Source organism: Protopterus annectens, chromosome 10.part0 (genome assembly GCF_019279795.1).
Source record: "Protopterus annectens isolate FY-2018-M chromosome 10.part0, PAN1.0, whole genome shotgun sequence".
Classification (NCBI taxonomy): domain Eukaryota; kingdom Metazoa; phylum Chordata; order Ceratodontiformes; family Protopteridae; genus Protopterus; species Protopterus annectens.
The window spans coordinates 1,092,622,825-1,092,648,608 of NC_056744.1; the positions used below are offsets into that span (position 1 = coordinate 1,092,622,825).

Sequence of the window (25,784 nt, forward strand, 5' to 3'; positions counted from 1 at the left end):
CAAAAACAGTTGTTCTATCAACTTTCTAAGTTTGTAAGAGCAATATTTAAAACTTGTCCCCATTTTTGCCCCCCCCCTCCATTATTTACAGCTTTGTACAAATTTCCTGCTCTAAGAGGTTGAAAGGTATGAGACAGAGATGCCTGAAGAACTTTGCAACTTTGGAAGGTGTTGGCTATTATCTAAGGCAGTGATGTGCATGGACTGTGCCTCCCTTACAGGCAATTGTCCCTCACATATCAATTGGTTTTCATCTGTGGGGATTGAGAGACTACATAGCTGCTGATCACATATTACTTTTATTTTAACAAACTGAAAATAAAAATAAATAAATAAATAAAACAGAAGATGGTATTTATAAGCCCATTCGCCACATATATTTGGTGGCAGCAAGTGGGATCTGTATCTCCATTCCCCAGCTTGCACATGAATAAGGGATACAGCTGAATAGGTACAGCACTGAAATGAATCGATGGTAAATGGTCAAATTTGTAACAATCACATGCCACAGAAACTAAAATCACCAGTTTTGCAAAAATGCTTGCATTCTTTTCCTCAGGATTTCCAGACAGACTACTACAAAAATAAGCAACAAGTTTAAACCAAAAGAGCATGCCACAGGCAGAGTACCTCAGTGTGCTGGCATAAAATGCACTTACACGGTAGTATTTTTTTTTGTTTGCTTTTTCCCATCCCCACAGGACAGAGCCAAATGGCTCCCCTACCTATATCCAACTAGCCCATTGGTTATGCTGAAGCAAGAGCCAGGGATTACTAGGCAGGTGGCAGTTCCTACCCAAGTATCACCCACCAGCTCATCTATTCTTGACTAGAGTAAGATAGTAGGGAAAGACAGTAGGGAGTAGGTCAGATTTGCTGGTCCAGCTGGACACACAACCCTCTACCCTGCAAAAGCACCCCCTCCCTTGATGCAGCAGCACATCTGACCTCTACCATAGCTGCTCTTTGATGGATTCCCTCAGCTCACAGTGTGACTTTGCACACAATATAGTGGGCTTAACAGTCTCAAGCTCCATGGGGTAGACACCTAGTTCTCCTGCTAGATGTAACCTATGTCATAAGCCAGGATGGGCAAGCAGGCAGCAGCAGCTATTAAACGGAAAGGTAGCCCACTATATATATATATATATATATATATATATATATATATATATATATATATACCGCGGTGGTACGGAGGTTGTTACCTCACAGCAAGAGGTTCTCCAGTTCGATTCTCGGCTTGGCTTGGGAGTGCCTTCTGTGTGAAGTCTGCATGTCCTCCCCGTGGTTGGGTAGCATTCAAAAGACATGCATGCATAAATGGGCGTGCCTTCATTGAAGTTTGGCCGTCAAGCTGGCACCTCGGCGTTTCGTAAAAATCTACTGCCAATCATTAGTGGACCGGAGTTCTGCTGTGGCGACCCCTTACCGGGAAAAGCTGAAAGACAAACAACAATATATATATATATATATATATATATATATATATACACACATACACACACACATTATATATATATACACACACACACACACACACACACACACACACACACACACACACACACATATAAAAAGGGTCCCTATTAATTATTTGAACGTTTTAAAGTTCGAATGTCATATGGTCGACACCATATGATCAAACTTTAAAAAGTTCAAAGGTGAAAATCAATGGCTCCGTACAGCACAGAATGGGAAAACTTCCCTTTTCTGCATTGAAGTGCTATCTTGGAATTGGTATATTTAAGTAGGGGGGTGTGGGGGTGCAGGGGGACTTGCCCCCCTGCTCAGAGCATTGAGGTAAGTTTTTCTTTTAACTTTTTATTATATTTATGTTTCAAACTTCATTCATATGTTGTCTAACATATGAGGTTCAAAGTTTTGAAACTTCAAATATATAATATAGACCCATATATATATATATATATATATATATATATATATATATATATATATATATACATATATATTTATAATATAGACGCATATATATATATATATATATATATATATATATATATATAAAAATATAGACCCATATATATATATATATATATATATATATATATATATCCATATACAGTAGTTCCCAAACTGGGTGCCATGCAAACACTCCAGGTGTGCCACAAGGAATTACCGAAAAAGGTGTAAAAAAGTACCATCAAAAAATTGTATTTGTTTGTACACTGGAATTGCCGCTTTGTATTCAGTTAGAAAAGGCTAACTGGCCACTGATGTGGTTTGGGTTGAGCCTAATGGAGACTAAAAAGGAACACAAGGAAGAAAATTCTGCATAGCCTTGGAAAAGACTGCACAAGACTGCATAGGTTGGATGCTGCAGAAGTAAGACACTGTGAAGACCAGGCAGGGAAGCGTGCATAGTCGATGTATTCATTGCAACTTATTTCAAATATCAAAAGGAAGACCTGCCGAAAGATTATAGAATTGATTGGGTTAAGCTAAATTGCAATGAATTGGGATAAATGGATAGGGCTTAAAAGAAGAGTTTTTAGCAGTATACAAGGATGTATAAATGTACTATCTGCACAAAGATGAGACTGATTATATTCAATGTCTCAGATTTGAGTCAGGCAAAGGGATCATACCTAACAAATGAGAGAAGCCATGCAAGAAAGAATCCAAGAATCATATTTGGCTATGGTGAAATGTAAATAACAGAGAGCTTTTAATGTACACTCTTATCCAATAATTGTGTAAAGCTGTTAAAATTTTTTGATTTTTACTTATTTAATGATTTCCGCCACCCTTTGTAAATCCAACAATTGCGTGATCTGTGTTAGAAATCTGGCAACACTGTGTGTGATTACGTCAACATCTTTGTTGTACGAGAGGTGAAGAGAGAAGCTGAACTGCACGTTAAATAAAAGTTAACATTAAATTTCAGATTGAGCTGAAGTATTATTTTTTTTCGTAATAGTGGCCTCTACCTTAAAGCGTCAAATGGACTGCATTTCCGAAGATGACAGTGATTATAATGAGAGTACCAGCGAAAGTTGTGTGATTGGTGACCAGTCAAATGCCAAGACTTCTGCTGTTAAGAAACAAGACTTTATTCGGATAATTACATCAGTTACGGTTTTACATTTGTTGAGAAACAGGGCATGCAACAACCACGTTGCATTATATGCCACAAACTTCTATCAATGAAGCCATGGTTCCCAATAATCTGCAGCACCATTTAAAAACCAAACATCCTGCTGCTGCTAAGAGAGTCCAGCTTTATTTTAAATGCTTGCTACAATCTCAACAGAAACAGGTTCAGTTTTTTACAAAAGCAGTTACAGTTTCTGACAAAGCGCAACTTGCCAGCTTTCCAGTGGCAAAATTACATGCAAAAAACATGAAGCCACATATTGTTGTGGAGAATTTGATAATGCCAGCATGTCGGCTGATGGTGAAAACAATGTTAGGTGATGAAGCAGAGAAAGTTATTGCAAAAATACCATCATCCAACAATACTGTTGCACGAAGAATTTAAATGATCTGATATTAATGACAGTGTTTGCAACCAGCTCAAAATCTGCAAGAGATTTTGTCTCCAACTCGATAAATCTACAGACATCAGTGGTAAAGCACAATTAATGGCATTTGTAAGATATCCAAATCAATAGCTCCTGTTTTGCAGAGAGCTAATTTAGACATGTGGAGAAGACATATTTAAGTGTGTATGTGCATTTTTTGAGCAACATGGATTGTAATGGCAATGGTGCACCTCAATTTGCACAGATGGAGCGCCTGCTATGACAGGATGTGTCCGTGGATTCCTGAATTTGGCAAAAGGAACTAATACAAACATAACCACAACACACTGTTTCATTCACAGAGAAGCCCTTGTAAGTAAAACACTGCCATCTGATATACATATGGTCTTATGTGAAGTGGTGCGAATTGTTACTTATATCAAGTCGCATCCAGCCAAAAGCCGACTGTTTTCAGAACTATGTAAAGATATGAGCTCTGATTATATCACTGTTTTGCTAGCTACATAATGATACCAGATGGCTGTACAGGGACAAAGTCCTTGCATATGTTTGCGAACTTCACCTTGAATCGAAAACATTTTTTCAAAATCAACCACACAATGAATTTGCAACGTTACTCTCTGATTCCTCCTGGACCAGTTAAATTTAATACCTTGCTGACATATTTGAAGTCCTGAATTCAGTGAATTTAGGTATGCAAGGTGTTGATGCTGACATTCTTTCCGTCACCGACAAACTGGAAGCATTTAAAAGCAAAACTGATTTGTGGCAACAGGAAGTAGAAACAGCAACTTCAATTTACATGTTTCCAAATGCAGCACGAGCTGATCCTGGAGGAGCTGCATTACATGACTTGATTCAAGAATACTTAGTTTTACTAAAACATCAGCTTTAGCACTACTTCCCATCTCTTTATACATCTGATAAAGATTGGGTTAGGAACCCTTTTCATCAGCACAAGAATTTGGCTGGTCTTTCTGTAACGGAGAAGGAACAGTTAATCGATTTTGAAACAGATTGTTGAAGCTCAAATTTAACTCAGTTAATTTAGCATAGTTTTGGCTTGAATTTGAAGCTGAACATCCTGACATTGGAGCAAAAGCCATTGCTGTACTGTTGCCTTTCTGTACCACTTACCTGTGCGAAAAAGCATTCTCCATGATGACTTCCATAAAAAGTAAGCACAGAGAGAGACTTTGAGATATAGAAAACGATTTGAGAATATACTTGGTGAAAATTCCAGCAAGAAATTGAGGATTTATCATGTAGTATGCAGAGTCATCAATCTCATTAATTGATATGTGATTTTAAATAAATGTATTGAGTAATGTTAATCTAAAGTTGTGTTGCAACGTTTGTGTTTACAGTGTTTGTATATAGTCCCATTATTAAAAAATATTTATTCCAAAGAGTTTGCAAATGTTCTGATAGTGTGGTCTGACAAAAAAAAAATACTGGGTGCCACAGCGGCTGATCTAAAAAAATTTTTAGGGTGCCCTGGGACAAAAAAGTTTGGGAACCACTGTGTGTGTGTGTGTGTGTGTGTGTGTGTGTGTGTGTGTGTGTGTATATATATATATATATATATATATATACGTACACACTTTAGGTACCATGTAAAAGCTTGTTAATGCTATATCTTTTTCATGCTGGTGTTGTGTTCCATTATGGATAGCTTTTTGAAAATGCAGATGTTCAGGTTCACAGGAAATCACAAGAGCATTATATAGAATGAAACAAATGTCATAAAAAATCCTTGCCAGGGACCACCAGCATGAAAACGATATGGCATTAACAAGCTTTTACATGGTATCTAAAGTGTGTATATATATATATATATATATATATATATATATATATATATATATATATACATATATAAAAGCCCATTAATTCTGGTGAAATTTCAACCAAAATTATGACATCTGACCACTTAAATGCTGCCACTGTAAGTCACAATGCAACACCAGTAGAAACCAACTACCTCCTTGGATGTGTGCCCAGTAGCTTAAAGTCACAATGCTAAAGCAAGAGAGCAATTTTACATCCTTTTACCTATAACAATACTGTACTATAATGCAGATACGTAACTCATTAGCCTTAAATCTTCCTCTCTCTTGCTTCAAAAATGGACTTGGCATATTGTATGTGCATAACACTTGGTGACCATCAAATTATCCAAACCAAGTGAATGGTAACAGGAGTTCTAACTCACCCAAAACATGCATCTGCCTAAATTCTGTCCACATTGCTGGTGTTTTACTGAAAATGACTCAGCAGATAAAATAAAAAAAAATGAATAACAAACACAATCGTGCAAAATGAGTAAAGGTCATTCATTACCTGTGCTACTCAAGATGGTTTTGGCATAAGCAGGATGAGTAAGAAGCAGGAATGCATTAAAGGGCCCAGTCCAGAAGGGGCAAGCACATGGATATTCTTTGGAATACTTATATAAATTATTTAAGGCACGTTCATCTTCAGGATACTGAAAAACAAAAACAGCTTTCTTTAGGTTCTTAACTTATAAGGTTAAACAATACACTGACTCCTTAAATTGCCAACTGTTTTGGTTGCACTTTATTCTGAATCTAATAGCAGACCAAATGCAATGAACCTGGAAGTTTATTTTCAGAAAAAGCCCAGAGGTTAATATCCAAAATGACACCATGCAAAATAAACAGAAAACATGACAGACATCAGCAACAGGCAATGCAATAGAACTCAGTTCACCTAAGTGTAGCAAGAACATAAGATTAGATAAGCTAAAACATTACTTCAAAACAATTCCCAACGAGAGCACTGCAGCAAAAAAATGGTTTATGAAGGAAAGGCACAATGCCACAGCTGTTATGCCAGCGTTAACATGGATTTAGTGTACAAGAGAACTTAGATGAAATCAAGAAAATGGGCTCACAACTAAGCTAGACTGTCATCTCCCTTTAATGCTTCACCCTAATAGATTATTTGTGTCTTTCGGCTTTTCCCAGTTAGGGGTCGCCACAGTGGAACTCCGGTCCGCTAATGATTGGTAGTGGATTTTTACGTACCGGGTTACCAGCCCTGACGCACAACCTTCAACGAAAGCACGCCCCATTCACGTATGCCTCCACACAGAAGACGCTCTAGCTGAGAATCGAAAGGGACATCATCTTGCTATGAGGCGACAATGCTACCGCAGCACCACCACCGCCAAAACATTTAATTCACTTATGTTTATACACCATCCCTCCTGTGCATGGTTCAACTCAGTCCTTTATACAGCTCACTCTTATAGCAAAGCCCTATAAATTTTGCAAAATGGCCAACAGATGACATACTTCTCCCAAGATATTATCTTTGCAGATCTACTTTCCCTTAATTCTCTCTCTTCCACCAGTCCACGGATTTCCCTTCTTTCTGGTTACTCACTTAGTTTTCATAATCCTGTCATAGCCTTTTTTTTTTTTTGCTGCCAACATCACAAGATATATACTTGCACTTTCCCTTTTGGTATACTTACTCTGTCATACCATAACAATATTATTTTGGACTTTTTCTGCATATCTTGACTTTCCAGATGATGTCTGTTCCAGTTTACGAACATATAACCTGACAACTTTTGAGCATGATCAAAATATATAGTCCCAAGTCAGCAATACTCTTTTCGCATCTTCTAAGGCATGCATCCATGTTAAGAACATTCCAGTTCACGAACATATAACTTGCCAACTTTTGAGCATGATCAAAATATATAGTCCCAATTCAGCAATACTCTCTTCGCATCTCCTAATGCATGCATTCATGTTAAAAACATTTTCTTCTGTCTTTCTGGCACATAGAAAGATTTCTGGAAACACTTTCACACAAACATCCTGAAAGAGCATGACTTTATAGTATATCTGGGAATTAAACATATGTCTCATATTTTTTTTATTTATTTCCTCTCCCAAAAGCTGATTGCATTCTCTCCTCAGCCTTCCCCCTTTTACAGTTTAATTCTTTTAACACTCTCTATGGGTGTTAAAAGAATTAAACTTTAAAAGATAATTGCTTATCTTTGCAGAGTCTTTTTCAAATTGTCAGGAATATCTCTCTCTCTGATATGAGAGATCTCTTACCACAAGTTGGGATTCCAACAAAACATTCAAAAGTCTTCTTGACTCCTTCACACAGGATTGTGTTTCTGGGATGTCAACTATACACCTCAGTTCAAACAGCTTTTCTTCCACAGAAAAAAACAAGATTTTTATCTAGATCTGTTTATAAGGTTTTCCACTTAGACTGCTATCATTGCAATTGACCTCAGGATTTTGGGTTTGATGGTATCCCTGGCAAGACTCCACATAAGAAAGATACAGTAGTATCTAAAATCATTTTGGTCCCAGCATCAACACCCTTTATCTTTTCAAATCTCAGTGCAGGGGTTTGTCAGAAGAGAAATCTTTTGGTGGAGACAACAGATATACTTAAAACCAGATCTCCCCTTCTCCCACCCTGCTACATAGCAGTCACCACAGACGTTTTGGACTTTGCTTGTGAAGCAGTTTCAAGAGGGATAAAAGTGCAGGGGATGTGGGACACCAAGGACAGAGGCAAGTACATAAATATCAAGGAGCTGCTTGCCCTGACCAAGGCACTCAACTATCTGAACCATCTAAGGTCCCTGGAACCTCTTCAGGTGGTTACAAACAATACCACAGTCATGCGGCACATCAACAAGCAAGGGGGGATCCAGATCATACCCCCTTTACAGGCTAGCCATGTTAGCTTGGGATATAGCTTCATAGCACAATCTCACTCTAAAGGCATCTGACATTCCTTCAGAGCAAAACTGTGTGGCAGACAAAGTGAACAGGATGAGGGCAGACTGTCACAAATATAAACTAGATTGGGGGTCTTCCAAGATTTGATCCACTTGTGGGAAGGTCCTCAAGTAGACCTCTTTGCCTCCTCTCTGAATAATCATCTGGCAGGATTCTTTTCCAGAACTCCATGCAAAAAGGACTAGAAGACTTTTCTTTTCCTTGGACAAGAATGTTCTTGCATGCTTTTCAATCATTTTCACTAATATACAGGACACGTCTGAAGATTCAGAAGGAATCCCTCAAGAGCTCAGTGATGAATCCCTTCTGGCCCAGGCAAACATGGTTTTCCCTTCTTTTGGAAATGTTCAGGGGAAATTACCACAAGCTCCCTCATAGACCTGATCTACTCACACAAGAACAGGGATGTTTGATACACGCCAACATCAATCAACTTCAACTGACTGCCTGCATGACAGGGTCTTAATTCCTTTTAGGCACCTGTTTACTGAGGACATGTTGCAGGTACTAAAGAGGCAAGAAACCCTGTTAACTAGAAAAATATTTATATTAGCAAATGAAAAGGTTTCCTAACTGGTGCCAACAGCAACATAACTAGACCCATTAAGGGCTAGCTGTTCTATAGTTCTACAATATTTGTGTGAGATACTATCCTATAGCCTTTCTTATTCCTCTATCAAGGTTCATTTATCCACCATTTTAGCAAGTCTGCTCATAGATTCTCCTCTTTCAATGCAGTATCATGTCAAAATGTTCTTGAAAGGGGTTTGTGCATAAGATGCCTCCAAGAAAACTGGTGGCCCCACCTTGAGATTTTATTTTGTGTTAGAAAAGCTAACACTTCCTCCAGTTGAAGCAGCTTATCTGGCTGACTTTCTTGTAAAGGTAAGAAGAAGAAGTGGCAACCTGTGTCAAAACAGACTTATTGCCAAATGGTTGTCTAAGGGTATTACCTTTTGCTATACTCATTATAACAAAACTGTTCCTTACAGGGTCAAGGCTCACTCTGTCAGGGCTTTGACTTCATCTATGGCATTTTGGAAAGGGTTAGATTCTGTAAGTATTCTACAAGGTGCTACTTGGTCCTCTGTACCTACACGATAAGCTTGATTCCTTTTCTAACTCCAGATCACGCTTTGCTAGCCATGCTCCAGGGGCTCCTGGACTCTTCTCCTTACATCTCCCAAATGTAGTTAGTGTAAATCATTATGTGTAATGCTCCTACTGAGCCACTGTAACTAGATAGCATGTGCATATAAGTACTGAGCACAGACTACTGACAAATGGTTTTCTGAGGGTATTACCTTTTGCTATACTCACTATAACAAAACTGTTCCATGCAGGGTCAAGGCCCACTCTATTACGGCCTTGACTTCATCTATGCTTTTTGGAAAGGGTTGGATTCTAGAAGTATGCTAGAAGCTGCTACTTGGTCCTATTTACATACACTATAAACTTGATTCCTTTTTTAAGTCCAGATCAAGCGTTGCTAGCCATGCTCCTGGACTTTTCTCCTTACATCTCCCAAAAGTAGTTAGTGTAGGTCATTATGTGTAATGTTCCTATTGAGCCAGTGTAGCTAAATACCATGTGCATATAAGTACCAAGCACGTGCGAGAACAGTGCCATTTTGTACAATCAACCAGACAGAATGTAGGCATGAATGGAGAAGCACATGCGAGAGTGTCTGAAGTAATGTGTGAATCAGTTAACTTAAATATATATGTTCCAGTTACAGTTCCTGACAATGTTTATGTACAGTATATATCTTGAACCTATACATCGCTTTATCGTCTCTTTTGAATGCATGAGACAAGCGACAGTAGCTAAGGTAATCTACCTATATAGCAGCAGTGATGAGTATGAAGAATAAAGTACAGTTGTGCAAGGAAAACTTAACAGTAACAGTAGTTGTTTGAATTATCACGACTGCAGAACCCATGCCCTCCCTCTACCCCCACCCCTTGTTTTTTGGTGTATTTTTTTATTTCAGGGTGTGGGCATTTATTTTTTGTTGCTCCTATCATTTTCCTTTCAGAGCTTAGCCTCCCTCTCTCTTCTGGCAGAAAAGATCTGAAGGACTTCATGCCCAAACTTGTCTTTTAGACAGCTCAGCTCAAGCTGCCTGATAGTTTGGCACTTGGATGGTGCCCTGAAGCTTTGGAGGCTGGCTGTCTGTTATACCCTTGACAGGATATAACCCATATTGCTAATGGTACAGTGATCATTCAAACATATACTATTATGGTAAGTTTTGCTTACAAAACTGTACTTATAAGTCTCTGCCATCTCATGCCTGCTGTTGTCTCTCTCTCACTCTCTGTTTTGGTTCCCCTCCCATGGGAAGGACAGCCTTTTTCCATTGTTTTCAATTTTTTCTTCATAAACAACTTCCCACTTCCCTACTAAGGTCATCTATTAGTGGTGGAATTCTCCTCAGATCTTCCCTGCCATATATTCCTTCAGTGATTTCCACCTATCCTAGCCAAGGGTTTCTCCCCTTTATAGGTTCATAGGTTCATAGGCTGGTACTAGGCTATCAGCCCTAGGGCCTATACAAGCCTAGCCATAACAATTCCCTGGCTATTTCTTCCCACACTATTTACTTCCCTGGACCCCTGTCTAGCAGGGTGACTGATGTGATCCCCGGGGTGAATTTCCTTTAGCATCTGTATTCATTTACCATCTCTGTTCTGGGTATTACTATGTATTATTGCCAGTTGTGCTGCTTTGATGTTACCTCTTATGTCTGAGGCAGCCATTCCCCCACCTCTTTAGGGAGTGTCATTTTATCCCAGCTCACACAGGGGGTTTCCCTCCAGCCCAATTTTCCAATCTCAACATTCTTTCACTACTCCTGTCCAGAAAGCCTGTGTTACACACAACAGTTATGAAACCACAGGTCAGTGGGTTATATGTATTCTCTTTTCCAGGTCTAATTTAACACCTTCTCTTGCCATTCCCTTCTAATTATACTAGTTTGCAAACCTTCATATGTATCTGATAACACTATACTGAGGTACGTAATCTCTTTATCCTTTTACTCCTGCATGTATCCTTCCCTCATTTCCTCATGTTCTTTCAGATGGATCCCCATTGTTTTTTTTTTCTCATTTAACTTATATCCAGAGACCATCCCATATTCATGTAATCCACCAATCAATTCGTCCAGGTCTTCCTCTGTGTTACTCGGTGTTATAATCACATCATCTGTATACAATCCTATTTTTAATTCCATGTTCCCTCACATATATAACCTTATCCTCAACTGGCTGATCTTTGCTGAAAATGACTCTATAAAGACAGAGAACAACAATGGGGACACGGGCTCCCCAGTCTATTCCCTCTTGTAATATGTAGAATTTCTGATTACCATCCCAGAATTTTTACCCATACTGTAGCCCCAGCATATATTTTTTTGCAACCCCTCCAACACTGATCTGAAAGCCCATTTTCCACATTACCATAAATAAGGAATGCCCATTCAACTCTGTTAAATGCCTTCTCTGTTTCTGAGGCTAGCATGGCTAATCCTTCTGTTTTATCTGCAAATCTTGTATTAGCATTAGGGTCCTAATGATATTATCAAGTATGCACCTACCTTCTACAACTCTGCACTGGTCTGGATCTATTAGTCTGGACATAATGCCCACTAAACGATTATTTAAAACTGTCATAAATATTTTGTAATCACTGTTTAATACTGTAATAGGTCTATATGATGCTGTGTCCAGTGGGTTGTTGCCCTCTCTCCTTATGACAGCTATCACCTCATGCTTTCAAGAATTTGAGCATAGGAAGCTATCCCAGATGTCATTAAATATTTTTTCAATAACCTTAATAACTTCTCTTTCCGTGGTAGTCACTCCTGTATTGGAAGTCCATCACTGCCCTTGGCTTTATTTATTTTCTGCTTCGTCAAAGCTGCCTTTATCTCATTCTCACTATTCTTCCTTAGTAAATAATTCTCACATCGTTTTCTACCTTGGGAAGGTGAATGCCCACTAGATATTCTTCTGTTTGTTTTGACACCAGATTTTCTGTTTACTAGTATATAACAGTTGGCACTAATCCCTAAAGACCTGTAGACTGTTTCGTTATCCTCTTACCTCTTCTCTTGTTTCGTTATTTTTTTATGCTAGTTATTAGTCTTTCTACTTCCCTTTGCTGTAGTCTCAATGACAGCATCTTTACCGCTCTTCATATCATCCTTTGCTGTAGGTTTTCTACCATCATCTGTTTCAAACTCTCTGATCTTCTTGTTTCTGAATTTACTGCCTTATTTTTTTAATTTGTTCCCATTCTTATTCTGACATTGTGGGCCATTTAGCTGCAAGTCCCTTAGACACGCATTCTTCTTCTCTTTTTCCACATGCTTATATCTGCTGGATTCCCATATTCTCATTTGTATTATACTACATATATCCCACGTCCCAGCTGTTATTTCTTACTCAATCCCCAGTCTCCTATTCACTTCTCCCCTTCTTCCTTTCAGCTAAATGCATTTCTCAGTTACTAGTATTTTGCAGTGTAAACCACTGTAACTGACATCACTAATTCCAACAAACATTCATCATTGTTAAATATTGATCGGCATTGGTTGACAGCTCCCTACCTGTTGTTAAATAAGGTATGTGCATAGCACATACAAATACAATTCTGAATTAACTAAAATTTTCAAACACCACTCAGCCAAAATTCTCACTGCCCTTTCTTTGTGAGGCTAGACACCAATGGCTGCCCATGGGGTCACTGCAGAAGTCAGTTGCAACTCATAAGAGAGAGACAGACCCCCCCCCCCATACTCCCAAGAAGGGGGCACTGCCTCTTGCACTCTTTAAGGGGAAACACTGAGGTGTTGAGCTGTACAGACTACAATCCCTAAGAATTAATTTTTACACCATGGGTTACATGAGTGCGTGTTAATTCACATGCTCTCTCTTCCGGTCTCCTTACATAGTGACGTATTCCATTATCACTGAACCCCATCATTCATCACACATACCTTATTTTTGTGTTCATTTGTATTATTGTTTTCACCTGATCTGTATGAATATAAGAATTCTGTACCATAACAGTTAAGGAAAATCATGCTAGATCTGATGGAAACTCAATGGACTGTTTTATAACAGAATGCCAAATGACAGCCTTCTATTGATTTACACAGATTACCATTTTTTCTCACCTATATTATACCATAACCTTGTTACTATCATGTCACAGTCACTTTAAACATACCCAACATACTTCTTTCTGCTTGAGTCCCATGTGCAGTACAGACAAATTGTTTATGTCTTTATACAGAAATTGCTGTATACCGGTGTACAGAGAACACAGACTATGCTTGTGGGTGGGTCTTGATGGCGCAGGGCAGTACCATCTTATTCATGCCCAACACTGCTGCCCAATCAGCCTCAAAACACTTTGTATGATCTTCCCAGCAAAGAAGAAAATTATTGTTGTTATATCAACTTTTGTAAGACAAGTAACAGTTATAACCAACCAAGACAACAAGCCCCAGGCAAAGAAAAATTATTAAAGACCCAGCAAAATGACTGCATGAGCAACATAATTATGCTAACGTAGTGACTGTAAGGTTATTATTAAATGTCAATAAAAACACACTAATTAATCAATATTCACTAATGAAAATTACATGAACTGTACAGATGCTTGCTAAATGTATATATACCCCTGCTTCAACAACATTCTTATTGTTTGTTTAATCTGTAGAATGCTATTAAAATTATGAAAAAGAAAACTTTTTTTAAATCCATCTCTTTTGATATAATATGTTCTGTTTGATAATGTGTTGCAAAGTATGAAAGAAAGAATGACAGATAACAGAAAAACTCAGATATGGACAGATTTAATAAGACTGTGCTAAATAAAGGTGGTCAGCATGACCTACTTGTTCACCAAGTGCATACTTTGAGATTATAAATTCAAATATTTTATTTGATGTAGCATACATATAACATAATTTATGCACATGAAAAACATCAGTATTCAATGTATCCCATCCACTTGATCACATATGATCCCCTGACTTCAGAGTGACACTGTATAAAAAGCCTATAAGAATTACTAAGCTGTACTATGTATGAATTTGCCTGTACTATGTATGAATTTGCTTGGTGTGGCATTTTGCTACTATCAGAGGTTGGAGATGTCTAGGTTTAAATTATGTTTTATTTCCTTCAGAAAATATTTTTAACACTTCCACTAATTTTATGCTTGACCCTGACAGCAGACACATCAATGAAATGAGCCATCTGTATAACCTCAAATCATTTTTTTTTTCATTAGAAGAAATAAAACATTGTCCCCTGGATTCATTAAACTCTGTGCAGGAATAGTGCTATTTCTACACAGAGCGAATCGTGCCCGTGCAACACAGCAGCACGTCTTGCATATTCATGAAGGCGCGCTGCTGTATAACCTGCACGGGCACGATCCGTGAACGAGTGCAGGGGGCATGTCCGAGCATGCCTCACACAGTAAACATGCCCCCTGCATTCAGGAAGTGCCGTACGGCACTTTGAAAACAAAATCAGTGTCCGCGGACACTGTCAGCATACCCCCAACTGAACAGACATCTGCAGAATGTTCAGATTTGTGTCCTGGCAAAGAGATGAGGCTCAAAGTCATTAAATAATGACAAACATTTGAGTGTAAGAATCCACATCCTATTATTCATCAACTTCCTAAGCTTGTAAGAACAATATGTAAAAAATGTCCTCTTCCCCCCAATTATGTTAGGCTTCATCCAGATTGTATGCTGTAAGAGGTGGAGAGGTATGACCGTTAGCTATGTGCACATCCCTAAACTAAAAAAAATAAAACAAATAATAATTTTTTGCCCATCCTCACTAAAGTCTAAGCGTAGCTGAGCGGGTGTGGGCGTCACACAGCTGTGTATAGCATAGTTTAAACAGCCAAAGGACTAGAAGACTTTTCTTTTCCTTGGACAAGAATGTTCTTGCATGCTTTTCAATCATTTTCACTAATATACAGGACACGTCTGAAGATTCAGAAGGAATCCCTCAAGAGCTCAGTGATGAATCCCTTCTGGCCCAGGCAAACATGGTTTTCCCTTCTTTTGGAAATGTTCAGGGGAAATTACCACAAGCTCCCTCATAGGCCTGATCTACTCACACAAGAACAGGGATGTTTGATACACCCCAACATCAATCAACTTCAATTGACTGCCTGCATGACAGGGTCTTAATTCCTTTTAGGCACCTGTTTACTGAGGACATGTTGCAGGTACTAAAGAGGCAAGAAACCCTGTTAACTAGAAAAATATTTATATTAGCAAATGGAAAAGGTTTCCTAACTGGTGTCAACAGCAACATAACTAGACCCATTAAGGGCTAGCTGTTCTATAATTATACAATATTTGTGTGAGATACTATCCTATAGCCTTTCTTATTCATCTATCAAGGTTCATTTATCCACCATTTTAGCAAGTCTGCTCATAGATTCTCCTCTTTCAATGCAGTATCATGTCAAAATGTTCTTGAAAGGGGTTTGTGCATAAGATGCCTCCAAGAAAATTGGTGGCCCCACCTTGAAATTTTATTTTGTGTTAGAAAAGCTAACACTTCCTCCAGTTGAAGCAGCTTATCTGGCTGACTTTCTTGTAAAGGTAAGAAGAAGTGGCAACCTGTGTCAAAACAGACTTATTGCCAAATGGTTGTCTAAGGGTATTACCTTTTGCTATACTCATTATAACAAAACTGTTCCTTACAGGGTCAAGGCTCACTCTGTCTGGGCTTTGACTTCATCTATGGCATTTTGGAAAGGGTTAGATTCTGTAAGTATTCTACAAGGTGCTACTTGGTCCTCTGTACCTACACGATAAGCTTGATTCCTTTTCTAACTCCAGATCACACTTTGCTAGCCATGCTCCAGGGGCTCCTGGACTCTTCTCCTTACATCTCCCGAATGTAGTTAGTGTAAATCATTATGTGTAATTTTCCTACTGAGCCACTGTAACTAGATAGCATGTGCATATAAGTACTGAGCACAGACTACTGACAAATGGTTTTCTGAGGGTATTACCTTTTGCTATACTCACTATAACAAAACTGTTCCATGCAGGGTCAAGGCCCACTCTATTACGGCCTTGACTTCATCTATGCTTTTTGGAAAGGGTTGGATTCTGGAAGTATTCTAGAAGCTGCTACTTGGTCCTGTTTACATACACTATAAACTTGATTCCTTTTTTAAGTCCAGATCAAGCGTTGCTAGCCATGCTCCTGGACTCTTCTCCTTACATCTCCCAAAAGTAGTTAGTGTAGATCATTATGTGTAATGTTCCTATTGAGCCAGTGTAGCTAAATACCATGTGCATATAAGTACTAAGCACGTGCGAGAACAGTGCCATTTTGTACAATCAACCAGACAGAATGTAGGCATGAATGGAGAAGCACATGCGAAAGTGTCTGAAGTAATGTGTGAATCAGTTAACTTAAATATATATGTTCCAGTTACAGTTCCTGACAATGTTTATGTACAGTATATATCTTGAACCTATACATCGCTTTATCGTCTCTTTTGAATGCATGAGACAAGCGACAGTCAGCTAAGGTAATCTACCTATATAGCAGCAGTGATGAGTATGAAGAATAAAGTACAGTTGTGCAAGGAAAACTTAACAGTAACAGTAGTTGTTTGAATTATCACGACTGCAGAACCCATGCCCTCCCTCTACCCCCACCCCTTGTTTTTTGGTGTATTTTTTTATTTCAGGGTGTGGGCATTTATTTTTTGTTGCTCCTATCATTTTCCTTTCAGAGCTTAGCCTCCCTCTCTCTTCTGGCAGAAAAGATCTGAAGGACTTCATGCCCAAACTTGTCTTTTAGACAGCTCAGCTCAAGCTGCCTGATAGTTTGGCACTTGGATGGTGCCCTGAAGCTTTGGAGGCTGGCTGTCTGTTATACCCTTGACAGGATATAACCCATATTGCTAATGGTACAGTGATCATTCAAACATATACTATTATGGTAAGTTTTGCTTACAAAACTGTACTTATAAGTCTCTGCCATCTCATGCCTGCTGTTGTCTCTCTCTCACTCTCTGTTTTGGTTCCCCTCCCATGGGAAGGACAGCCTTTTTCCATTGTTTTCAATTTTTTCTTCATAAACAACTTCCCACTTCCCTACTAAGGTCATCTATTAGTGGTGGAATTCTCCTCAGATCTTCCCTGCCATATATTGCTTCAGTGATTTCCACCTATCCTAGCCAAGGGTTTCTCCCCTTTATAGGTTCATAGGCTGGTACTAGGCTATCAGCCCTAGGGCCTATACAAGCCTAGCCATAACAATTCCCTGGCTATTTCTTCCCACACTATTTACTTCCCTGGACCCCTGTCTAGCAGGGTGACTGACGTGATCCCCGGGGTGAATTTCCTTTAGCATCTGTATTCATTTACCATCTCTGTTCTGGGTATTACTATGTATTATTGCCAGTTGTGCTGCTTTGATGTTACCTCTTATGTCTGAGGCAGCCATTTCCCCACCTCTTTAAGGAGTGTCATTTTATCCCAGCTCACACAGGGGGTTTCCCTCCAGCCCAATTTTCCAATCTCAACATTCTTTCACTACTCCTGTCCAGAAAGCCTGTGTTACACACAACAGTTATGAAACCACAGGTCAGTGGGTTATATGTATTCTCTTTTCCAGGTCTAAATTTAACACCTTATCTTGCCATTTCCTTCTAATTATACTAGTTTGCAAACCTTCATATGTATCTGATAACACTATACTGAGGTACGTAATCTCTTTATCCTTTTACTCCTGCATGTATCCTTCCCTCATTTCCTCATGTTCTTTCAGATGGATCCCCATTGTTTTTTTTTTTTCTCATTTAACTTATATCCAGAGACCATCCCATATTCATGTAATCCACCAATCAATGTGTCCAGGTCTTCCTCTGTGTTACTCGGTGTTATAATCACATCATCTGTATACAATCCTATTTTTAATTCCATGTTCCTTCACATATATAACCTTATCCTCAACTGGCTGATCTTTGCTGAAAATGGCTCTATAAAGACAGAGAACAACAATGGGGACACGGGCTCCCCAGTCTATTCCCTCTTGTAATATGTAGAATTTCTGATTACCATCCCAGAATTTTTACCCATACTGTAGCCCCAGCATATATTTTTTTGCAACCCCTCCAACACTGATCTGAAAGCCCATTTTCCACATTACCATAAATAAAGAATGCCCATTCAACTCACTTAAATGCCTTCTCTGTTTCTGAGGCTAGCATGGCTAATCCTTCTGTTTTATCTGCAAATCTTGTATTAGCATTAGGGTCCTAATGATATTATCAAGTATGCACCTACCTTCTTAGCATTAGGGTCCTAATGATATTATCAAGTATGAACCTACCTTCTACAACTCTGCACTGGTCTGGATCTATTAGTCTGGACATAATGCCCACTAAACGATTATTTAAAACTGTCATAAATATTTTGTAATCACTGTTTAATACTGTAATAGGTCTATATGATGCTGTGTCCAGTGGGTTGTTGCCCTCTCTCCTTATGACAGCTATCACCTCATGCTTCCAAGAATTTGAGCATAGGAAGCTATCCCAGATGTCATTAAATATTTTTTCAATAACCTTAATAACTTCTCTTTCCCTGGTATTCACTCCTGTATTGGAAGTCCATCACTGCCCTTGGCTTTATTTATTTTCTGCTTCGTCAAAGCTGCCTTTATCTCTTTATCTCATTCTCACTATTCTTCCTTAGTAAATAATTCTCACATTGTTTTCTACCTTGGGAAGGTGAATGCCCACTAGATATTCTTCTGTTTGTTTTGACACCAGATTTTCTGTTCACTGGTATATAACAGTTGGCACTAATCCCTAAAGACCTGTAGACTGTTTCCTTATCCTCTTACCTCTTCTCTTGTTTCGTTATTTTTTTATGCTAGTTATTAGTCTTTCTACTTCCCTTTGCTGTAGTCTCAATGACAGCATCTTTACCGCTCTTCATATCATCCTTTGCTGTAGGTTTTCTACCATCATCTGTTTCAAACTCTCTGATCTTCTTGTTTCTGAATTTACTGCCTTATTTTTTTAATTTGTTCCCATTCTTATTCTGACATTGTGGGCCATTTAGCTTCAAGTCCCTTAGACACGCATTCTTCTTCTCTTTTTCCACATGCTTATATCTGCTGGATTCCCATATTCACATTTGTATTATACTACATATATCCCACTTCCCAGCTGTTATTTCTTACTCAATCCCCAGTCTCCTATTCACTTCTCCCCTTCTTCCTTTCAGCTAAATGCATTTCTCAGTTACTAGTATTTTGCAGTGTAAACCACTGTAACTGACATCACTAATTCCAACAAACATTTATCATTGTTAAATATTGATCGGCATTGGTTGACAGCTCCCTACCTGTTGTTGAGCATAGCACATACAAATACAATTCTGAATTAACTAAAATTTTCAAACACCACAGCCAAAATTCTCACTGCCCTTTCTTTGTGAGGCTAGACACCAATGGCTGCCCATGGGGTCACTGCAGAAGTCAGTTGCAACTCATAAGAGAGAGACAGACCCCCCCCCCCCATACTCCCAAGAAGGGGGCACTGCCTCTTGCACTCTTTAAGGGGAAACACTGAGGTGTTGAGCTGCACAGACTACAATCCCTAAGAATTAATTTTTACACCATGGGTTACATGAGTGCATGTTAATTCACACGCTCTCTCTTCCGGTCTCCTTACATAGTGACGTATTCCATTATCACTGAACCCCATCATTCATCACACATACCTTATTTTTGTGTTCATTTGTATTATTGTTTTCACCTGATCTGTATGAATATAAGAATTCTGTACCATAAAAGTTAAGGAAAATCATGCTAGATCTGATGGAAACTCAATGGACTGTTTTATAACAGAATGCCAAATGACAGCCTTCTATTGATTTACACAGATTACCATTTTTCTCACCTATATTATACCATAACCTTGTTACTATCATGTCGCAGTCACTTTAAACATACCCAACATACTTCTTTCTGCTTGAGTCCCATGTGCAGTACAGACAAATTGTTTATGTCTTTATACAGAAATTGCTGTATACCGGTGTACAGAGAACACAGACTATGCTTGTGGGTGGGTCTTGATGGCGCAGGGCAGTACCATCTTATTCATGCCCAACACTGCTACCCAATCAGCCTCAAAACACTTTGTATGATCTTCCCAGCAAAGAAGAAAATTATTGTTGTTATATCAACTTTTGTAAAACAAGTAACAGTTATAACCAACCAAGACAACAAGCCCCAGGCAAAGAAAAATTATTAAAGACCCAGCAAAATGACTGCATGAGCAACATAATTATGCTAACGTAGTGACTGTAAGGTTATTATTAAATGTCAATAAAAACACACTAATTAATCAATATTCACTAATGAAAATGACATGAACTGTACAGATGCTTGCTAAATGTATATATACCCCTGCTTCAACAACATTCTTATTGTTTGTTTAATCTGTAGAATGCTATTAAAATTATGAAAAAGAAAACTTTTTTTTAAATCCATCTCTTTTGATATAATATGTTCTGTTTGATAATGTGTTGCAAAGTATGAAAGAAAGAATGACAGATAACAGAAAAACTCAGATATGGACAGATTTAATAAGACTGTGCTAAATAAAGGCGGTCAGCATGACCTACTTGTTCACCAAGTGCATACTTTGAGATTATAAATTCAAATATTTTATTTGATGTAGCATACATATAACATAATTTATGCACATGAAAAACATCAGTATTCAACGTATCCCATCCACTTGATCACATATGATCCCCTGACTTCAGAGTGACACTGTATAAAAAGCCTATAAGAATTACCAAGCTGTACTATGTATGAATTTGCCTGTACTATGTATGAATTTGCTTGGTGTGGCATTTTGCTACTATCAGAGGTTGGAGATGTCTAGGTTTAAATTATGTTTTATTTCCTTCAGAAAATATTTTTAACACTTCCACTAATTTTATGCTTGACCCTGACAGCAGACACATCAATGAAATGAGCCATCTGTATAACCTCAAATCATTTTTTTTTCATTAGAAGAAATAAAACATTGTCCCCTGGATTCATTAAACTCTGTGCAGGAATAGTGCTATTTCTACACAGAGCGAATTGTGCCCGTGCAACACAGCAGCACGTCTTGCATATTCATGAAGGCGCGCTGCTGTATAACCTGCACGGGCACGATCCGTGAACAAGTGCAGGGGGGCATGTCCGAGCATGCCTCACACAGTAAACATGCCCCCTGCATTCAGGAAGTGCCGTACGGCACTTTGAAAACAAAATCAGTGTCTGTGGACACTGTCAGCATACCCCCAACTGAACAGACATCTGCAGAATGTTCAGATTTGTGTCCTGGCAAAGAGATGAGGCTCAAAGTCATTAAATAATGACGAACATTTGAGTGTAAGAATCCACATCCTATTATTCATCAACTTCCTAAGCTTGTAAGAACAATATGTAAAAAATGTCCTCTTCCCCCCAATTATGTTAGGCTTCGTCCAGATTGTATGCTGTAAGAGGTGGAGAGGTATGACCGTTAGCTATGTGCACATCCCTAAACTAATAAAAATAAAACAAATAATAATTTTTTGCCCATCCTCACTAAAGTCTAAGCGTAGCTGAGCGGGTGTGGGCATCACACAGCTGTGTATAGCATAGTTTAAACAGCCAAAGGAGCTAAATAGAAATATACAGCCAAAATAGTCAAAGTGAAATAGCATTATGGTTAGAGCTTTTGCTTAGCATGCAGTCATTCATGGTTCGAGGCCCAATGCAGTCCATTCATTTTTATATGTGAAAACAGCATGAAAAGTGTCTTTTGTTATAAATAGGTAGTCAATATATATTTGTTAACCATGGTAGTGTAGCAGGTCCAAATGTGAGGTGTCAGTGCAGTACAGATGTGAAACCGCCATATAAACACAAGTGTCCCATACAGTATAGCCACAAAAAAATATAATGTAATGAAAGTACATAGGGGAATGTTATGGAAGGGAAACGTACATATCATAAGATGTCATTAAGAAGGAATCAATCCCACAATCCTGATAGCCCATAAAATGAAAGCTAAACAATGCTAAATTGCAGCCAGTTGTGCTTAGCCAGTGTAAGCATTGCTTACATTTGAATACTTAGCAATAATTAGCGTAGCTAAGCAGATTTCTACCATGGTAAGCAGAGCTTAGCATCTACCCCTTTAAGCAATGCTTATCTGTGCTAAGCGGGTTTGCCCGTCGCCTAGCTTAGCTCAGCATATCCAAAATCGTCCAATCACAGCAAAGGGTGGGAAATCAGCCCTATTTAAACCTCGCAGGTGGGAATGCAGCCCATAACCAGTTGTAGTTGATCACTGCAGGCACTATGGCTGGCGTTGGTGAGGGTGTGTGCTTTCGGGTGCAGCTTTGGGGCATTCAGGAGACCAGGGTCATAGTTGGACTCCTCGTAAAACACCATGAAGGGAGACTGCTGCAGGACCAGTATCAGGGCTCCCAATACAAAGCAGAGGCCTGGGACCATGTTGCACGTGACCTCACCAGTGCTACTTTTATCCCTCAGACTGGTGAGCAGGTCCGGCACTATTATGCTGACCAGAAGCGTAGGAAGAGGGACATCTTGAACCAGTGGATCCAAGATGCTTGAGTACAGAATGTCCCAGCAGTGTGTAAGTTGTTGTGTCTTTCGGCTTTTCCTGGTTAGGGGTTGCCACAGCAGAATTCTGGTCTGCTAATCATTGGCAGTTGATTTTTACGTGCCGAGTTGCCAGCCCTGATGCACAACCTTCAATGAAGGTATGCCCATTCATGCATGTCTCCACACAGAAGATGCTCTAGCTGAGAATCGAACAGGACAGAGTCTTACTGTGAGGCGACAATGCTACCGCAGCACCACCACCGCGGATATATCAGTATCAATTATTGTGTAACAAAGTCCAGCCTAAGTATGAGATGGATAGGGATGCATAAATGTTCCTATATCTCCTGTACAGCTGCAGATGAGAGGGCTGTGGATGCCCACACTAGCAGGCAGCTAAGGCTGCATCGCGAGGCTGATGAGTACAAATCTTGCTTGCAGTAGTCAGGGTAAATAAATAGAAAGGCTGACAGTAGTTAGAAATGTGTATTGTTTGTACTGAATAAACAAGACATTAGCAGAGTAATACTGATGTACAGGATATATATCAATAAAAGTGTCACTACCTGTTAATAAAACTCAAAACCCCAGACTGTTGTGTTTACTTTGCTATGTGGTAGGATGAATCTAAATGTGTACAGGTTCTGCACAGAAACTATGGCTCTGACAGCATTAATTAATTGAAGCTCATTTGACAAAGATTGTGGAGTTGTAAAACAGATTAACTATAAGAAATGTTAAATCTAACAAGATCTGATCCCTGAATAGTAATGTTGTGTTAACCATTGTTTTCCATACTGTAATATGTGAAGGTATGAACACACAGTATAAGAACCATCTGACATGCATGAATGTCTGAATTACAAAGCAGATTGTCCAAACAAGAGAGTATTATACACAAAAGAGTCAAGAAAGAAACAGCAGTTCCCCAATAGTTCATTATGATGAAACACAACCTTGTTGTACTTTTTTTTGCACAAACAGGCATGGTTCGAATCCCAGGACTGATATTATGCTGTATCCATAACCTCACCCAAGAATATGTGAATATGTGTAGAAACAGTCAGGTATTGTTAACAGAAAATTCCTCCACAGGTCTGCCAGGCAAGAAAAGGTATAAATGAGCTACAAGAATGCTGTAATTATACACTGTGTACAACACCCACTGTCCAACCCCAAGGCTGCAAATGACAGCAAGATAAGTGCATACACCAAGTAGTCTCCTCCAAGAAATGTTCCTCAAGTGTCACGCTGTCACAGCTAGTGGTTACAGCAAACACCCAGGGTGACCGATAGAAATCAAGGTGGGAGTATGGCAGTAGCAAGCACATACACACACACACACACACACACACACACACACACACACACACACACACACACACACACACACACACAGTATGAGTGCACATATGTAAACTTGACTATGTGAATATGGGTAGAAACAGTCAGGTAGTATTAACAGTAATTTCTTCCACAGGTCTGCCAGGTAAGAAAAGGTATAAATGAGCTGTAAGAAGGCTGTAATTATACACTGTGTACAACACCCACTGTCCAAACCCAAGGCTGCAAATGACAGCAAGATAAGTACATACATCAAGTAGTCTCTACCAAGAAACGTCCCTCAAGTGTCACGCTGTCACAGCTAGTGGTCACTGCCTCCAACACCCAGGGTGACTGATAGAAATCAAGGCAGAGTATGGCAGTAGTGCACACACACATGCACACACACACATGCACACACACACACACACACACACACACACACACACACACACACACACACACACACACACACACACACACACACACAGTATGAGTGCACTTATGTAACCATGATTAGAAAAAGTCAGGTAGTGTTAACAGTAATTTCCTCCACAGGTCTGTCAGGTAAGAAAAGGTATAAATGAGCTGTAAGAAGGTTGTAATTATACACCGTGTACAAACATACCAGCCAATCCAAGGCCATAAGTCACTGTAAAGTGAGGTAATACCCAGAGAGTAATGATTAGAGCAATGATCATTAAAGTTGCGAGCAAATGAAGCCTATACAGTTGTTAATTGAAATCTCTCTCCCTCCCCCACTCTGTCTGTACCAATAATCTAAACACATAAGTCAACGGGTATGTTTTTCACCAAACCTACTGTTAGGACATGTGTCCTATTGTTCTACAAATATTTAAACGTATGATTATTAATGTTCCCTGTTCAAATACTACCATTGGTGGCCTGTTGCTATCAATGTAACCTGCATGCCGTTATAATGTTCACTGTGGTTCCATATATGCATGTGTTCTGTTTGCTATGCAACTGTTTCAAATCTATTAAACAACTCAGGAAAAGAAGTGAAAAATCCACAACTGGATACAGTAAGAAGATTTTAATATAAAACAGCACATAAACACTCAGCACTCTTGCGCCTCGGCTCACAGCCTTCCAGGAGTAATGCAAAAGCTCAAATGAAAGACATCTTATATAATCCACTTAATCAACACTAATTACACAACAATTGCTTCCAATTAATTTCTAAATTTAAACCTACAGGCAACATTGTATCAAACTTTAAAATGTAGATTGATTCCTTATAAAGTAATTTCTCTTTAATACTGCACATTTCACCAGCTTGTATAGATATGTGTTCCAAAACATAACCCTGTAGTAAAGAAAAATTACTGTCATGTTTTTTCTTTAAAATGCATAGCAATATTACTTTCAGCTTTGTTCTTTTTTATGTCCCTAATATGTCGTCATAGTTTGGTTCTAAACTTCCT

General features: G+C 38.9%; 1 protein-coding gene across 1 annotated transcript in view; it reads right to left on the minus strand.

Moving 5' to 3' along the window:
* LOC122814242 (cytochrome P450 4A4-like) overlaps positions 1–25,784 on the minus strand; it is a 445,176-nt gene that overhangs the window by 181,637 nt on the left and 237,755 nt on the right. The window contains exon 2 of the mRNA XM_044086841.1: positions 5,850–5,994. Within this exon, the coding sequence (XP_043942776.1) occupies positions 5,850–5,994 (145 nt within the window). The remainder of the gene's footprint in view (positions 1–5,849; positions 5,995–25,784) is intronic.